Source organism: Labrus mixtus, chromosome 11 (genome assembly GCF_963584025.1).
Source record: "Labrus mixtus chromosome 11, fLabMix1.1, whole genome shotgun sequence".
Classification (NCBI taxonomy): domain Eukaryota; kingdom Metazoa; phylum Chordata; class Actinopteri; order Labriformes; family Labridae; genus Labrus; species Labrus mixtus.
The window spans coordinates 1040685-1045830 of record NC_083622.1 but is presented as its reverse complement, the minus strand read 5'-3'; the positions used below and the strand labels follow the sequence as shown (position 1 = coordinate 1045830).

The window sequence follows — 5146 nt, the reverse complement described above, 5'->3', positions numbered from 1 at the left end:
GTATGTATTTATTTAAATAGGGACAGTGCACATTAATGTAAATATATCAGAGTATAGCACATGATCATTTCTATCTGTAGTCACTTGGCAGGTTGGTGGTAAACAGGACACTTTAAAGTGCTGCTGTGATGCACAGGGTTAGCATACATATAAGTGTTTATATACACAGTATTGCACTGGGTTACATTACATGTGTGTGTGTGTGTGTGTGTGTGTGTGTGTGTGTGTGTGTGTGTGTGTGTGTGTGTGTGTGTGTGTGTGTGTGTGTGTGTGTGTGTGTATGTAAAAGAGGACGGTTAAACATGGTCACACAACTGGTTTGTTCTGAGCTTGGACTGAGAGTGGTAGACTGTTAAACCTCAGAGTCTCCTCTAACATCTGGTGGTTCCAGATGAAGAGAGAGTTTGATGATGTCATTTAGAGGGGGTGGAGCCTGCACGTTTTGCGCTTTGTACATCATACATGCAGTTTTTAAATTTTGGAAGTTGTCAAAACGTAATAGCTTGTACTTTAGAAGGATGTTACCATGGTGACACGAGAGGGTTTTTCTTTTTTAAACAGAGATTCAGGTTTCAAGTTTTCAAGACCAACGGGTTAGTCTATATGAGCAGCAGAATCACTGAGAGGTTTCAAGGTCAGAGGCCACAGTCTGCAGGATGTGGGCGGGGCCTGTCAGTTATGGGCGGAGCCTTTTCTCCCTGCAGGGTTCGCTGGGTTTATCGGCCGCAGGAGCCATCAGACTAACTGCACAACACAAACTGAAAAGTTTACTGTTATCTCTTATTTCTGATTGATTTTTAGATTTTGTTCTATCATCCATTTAAACGTTTTTTTTTTCTTTAAGAGTTCTTTTTTTAAGAGTTCTTTTTTTAAGAGTTTATTTTATTTATGTTACAGAAGTCTCATAATCATGTGTTCCGATATGTGCTTTACAAAGAAGTTTAATTAAATACATGTTCAGTTGGTTGAGTAACTCTGAGCAGTTTATGAAAAAGTCATTAAATTAAAATCAGTGTCTGTTTCCTGTTGTGATGCTTCAATAAACTGTTTTCTTTAAGAAGCTCAACATTTGACAAGTTTAAGGTTTTTATTTTTTCTGCTCTGACACATTTGAGCCCGATGTTTAAAGAGTAAATTAGAAAAATCCTTCAGTCCTGTGATACCACAGTTCACCACCAGGTGGCAGCAGAGCTTCGTAAATAAAAAAAAGTTGAGTTCCTCCAGTGAAACCTGATGATGATAGTCTATGAGTTTAAACATGTAGAAGAAGTAATCACGCAGAAAGATTCGTTAGAGGATCATAAATATGAGAAAAGTTGAATTATTATTCATCACTTGAATGTTTCTGATGAAGTCAGAGCGCTTTATTTATTTTCTACTGGTCGCCTGTGAAAGATAAACTCTGATAACATATTCCCGTTATAGTGATTCATGAAAGAGGAAGTCAAAGCCACTCAACATTAGAATTAATTTAAAAATATGTATTAATAATGTCAATAATAAAGAAATCAGGAGCGCATAATAACACAGACGATAATAAAGAAATATATTTATTAATCATTAAAGTCAGGGTTGATAATTTCCTCCAGATTCACTTTTTAAGATGTTGGTTGAAATTGTCTTTAGGTCCTGACAGAAATTAATAACTCATGTTCTCTGAAAAAGGAACAAAGGCCTGTAAAAGCTTCAACCAATGTCTGCCACGAGGTACCAATCTGATGAACCAATCAGACGCCTCCCTGTCTCCCTGCTCGCTCTCGAGTTTATACTGTGAGTTTACTGACCGCTGAATGAGACATGAGACGACGTAGTTTCTACACAATGAGATGAGCTGAGGTCATGTAAGTGAGGGGGCGTGGCTTTAGAGGGAGCACAGAGGGGAGGGGGTGCAGACGGAGCACTGAGGGAATGCTACTTTCAAAATCAAGCTAGTTTTAGAAAATGACCAACCCTGCCTCTAAGGACCTCGTGTATATATTTATATATACATGTGTATATGTAAAGAATATAATTGGGTCGTATACATGAGTTATTATTAAGTGGTAAATTATGAACTATAAATAAAGTGTGAACATTTTCCTTCACAGAATCAGAAACCAACAAAGTAAAAAGAAAAACATGAAAGAGAAAAGTTTGGGGAAAAGCAGTTTTTATTAAAAGTCATATACAAAAGGAATATTCATGTTGCTGCTATAAAACGTCCATATTTACATCATATCATACAGAGCGCAGTTTACACACCTTCATTCACACACACACACACACACACACACACTGAACAGCTTTAAAAACACTGGATTTACACAAACGTCTCCAGATGTGTCGCACAGCACAGGTCAAACACAAACATCTGGAGCGCCGCGGCAGCTTCTAAAGACACCTGTGTTGTTTCATTTGGATGCATAGCTTCGAGTACATTTCTTTGAGGGGCTCCGAGGAGAAACCAAAAACTCTCAGACTGAAACGTGTGGGTGACAAATCTGTGACAATAAAAACCCCTCTGTCCTCGCCACGGCCCCCCCGCAGCACTCACTCTGATTCTCATCTGATTACATGAACACACATCTGGATTCTTCTTTTGGATTGAGTCACGCTCTCTCACTCTCTGATTGTACTCCTCGCTCGCTCCGTTTTCCTCCTCGCTACGTATAAAACTACATTCATCGGGCGGTGGAATGACAACAAACGTAGCAGAGAGGTAGGCTGGGAAACCAATCAGACCCAACCAATCGAACCGCTCTCTAACACTTTGCCTGTTTCATTTGGTTTCTTTGAAAGTAGGAAAGAAGAAGGAGTGTGCGCGCTGCCCGGATTGAAGGTGTGAAGCGTCCTTCTTTTAGTCCTCATCGACCTTCAGGGAGACTTTAAGAGAGACCTCCTCTCATTGGACGTCGACACGGAGCAGCCTGCATCAAAACAGGAAACATTTCTGTTTGTGGATTTACTAAATGACTGGATGTTTTGGGGTTTGAGCGATGAAAGGAAAAAAAATTTGATCTGCAGGTTCAGATGAAGCGAAAACAAACCGAGTCTGTTGTTCTTAATTTAGACCTTTTGTCAACTCTTAAGACCTGATCCTGTATTTGATCATGTCTATAAACCCCTCTATTTCAGCCCTGCTCAGAACAGACTGTTTCTGTGTCTGTACCTTTAAATATGTAAATGAGCTGTGTCTGACCACGCCCCCTCTCTGGAAGGGCTCGGGTGTACTTGGTGCTTTCTCGCTCCATGTCCTATTGTTTACAGTGAGAAGGCAGACTCAGAGGGCAGAACAAACACCTAGCTGTGGGAGTGTCACCCACCTGGGGGAGGGGCTACTGCCCTTTGTGATGTCATGAGGGGAAAATCTCTAAAAAGTGTTCTTCTGAACTCTGCAGACGTCCAAACACACGGGCGGAACACATGAGGACAGAAACAGGACGATGCACGGCGTCCTGCACGTTGAGGAGAAGAGAGCAGCTTCTGAACTTTTTCTACAGACGAGTATAAAAATAATCTTCTGAAAACTATCAAATCTTATTTTACATGTTTAGAAACACTGAGCGGGGACAAAGTGTTTCACCTGGTCGGCTCAGAAGGCTTCATCTCTTTTTTAGTGCAACAGGTTAGAAACCAGAAGTGAAACACCGACAGCAGCAGAGAGAAAAAATACTTTTCACCAGAAGGACGAAGAAATGTCCTCGGGAGAGTTTTTTTTGTGAGCGTGTTTTAAATCCTGTGGTGAGGTGAGAACTGGATAAGTGTCGGGTCGGAGATAAAAAGATGAAAACACGACTTTAAAGTCTTTATATGTGATTTTTTGATCCAGCAGATGTCGCCCTTGAGCACCAGCATGAAACCAAAACAACTGGCGCTGCATTGTTGTGTTAGCATGCTAATGCTAGCGATCTTTATTATGCTCGTATCTTCACACTGCATGTAAATTTACCTGAAATGAGCGTGATCTAGAAACACAGTTAAGCAGTGAGTACAGTATGTTATTCTTCTTTTCTCTAGTCCCTCAATTAAACAACTTTTATACACGAGGGGAGGAGTCAGCCGGCCGTCCAGGCGATGTAAACAAAGTGAAGATAGGACTCTGAAAACTCTGAAAACATCACAGACAGTGGGACTCGGGTGTTACACCCATTGTAGACAGTCATGACTCACAGAGTTATTTTCAGAGGAGATACTTGATTTATATATTTAAGAGTGAAAAATCACATATTAAGACTTTAAAACACCTCCGAGCAGAACGCCGAGGTCTCTCACGTCGAGGCCGTTTGTTCACAAATGAACCCGAAAAGAAATCCTCCAATCAGCCGCCTGATGTCTGACATCGCTTTTACTCAGTCCTAAAAAAAACAAAAAAACCTATAAATTCACATTTTCAAAGACCGAGTGCAACGACCACAAAATGCAAAAAACAAAGAAATAAATAGAGAAGAGTGAGAGGCAGACAGACGAGTCCAATAAATACTCATGTTTCCACATCCACACAGCCTCTCTCTCTCTCTCTCTCTCTCTCTCTCTCTCCCTCTGCTTCTGAACCACCAATCAGACCTCAGAGCTGAAAAGAGGAGGGGGCGGAGCTTCTGCGTTCACTTTAGGTCAGGTTCATGTTTCCTCTCCTGCAGGAGGGACAGGAGGACATCTTTGTTTTTAGATCTTTTTTAAGTCCTTGTTTGCAGGATGTTCATGGTTTTGGTTTCTACAGATTCCTGATTCATTCAGGGATCACATGTCGGAAAAGTATTTGGTAATAAATCTGTTATTCAGTAAGAGTTACATTTCATGCAAAGACATTTTGCATTATTTTTGTCTCCAAAACTTTTCTAGAAATCTGTAAATATAAAAAAATATTATTTCCTTTAAAGATATTCACTCCCTTCTTCAGAAGATCGGACTCGTCCTCCTGTTTTTTATTTTGTGTCTGAAGGACGTGAACGCAGCGCTGCCTCCCCCTCCGTCTGCTTTAATCTGTTTGTTTATCGGTGTGGCGCCCTCTAGTGGTGATGTGGCAGCAGGTCTTGGCTGTGGCTGCGCTGCATGTAGTCCACAGCGTCTCTGTAGGTGAGGGCGAGCTGCGGCCGGTCGTACATCTCGCTCAGAGCCTCAAACTTCGGTCCCCAGCGGGACAGCCGGTCGTTAGCGAACCCTCCGTCAT

At 41.4% G+C, this 5146-nt stretch overlaps 1 protein-coding gene across 1 annotated transcript in view; it reads right to left on the bottom strand.

Moving 5' to 3' along the window:
* Positions 1-4810: 4810 nt before the first annotated feature.
* Positions 4811-5146, bottom strand: part of si:dkey-22o22.2 (putative neural-cadherin 2) — a 146776-nt gene continuing 146440 nt past the window's right edge. The window contains exon 33 of the mRNA XM_061049385.1: positions 4811-5146. This exon is cut by the window's right edge and continues 502 nt beyond it. Within this exon, the coding sequence (XP_060905368.1) occupies positions 4986-5146 (161 nt within the window). The 3' untranslated portion in view covers positions 4811-4985.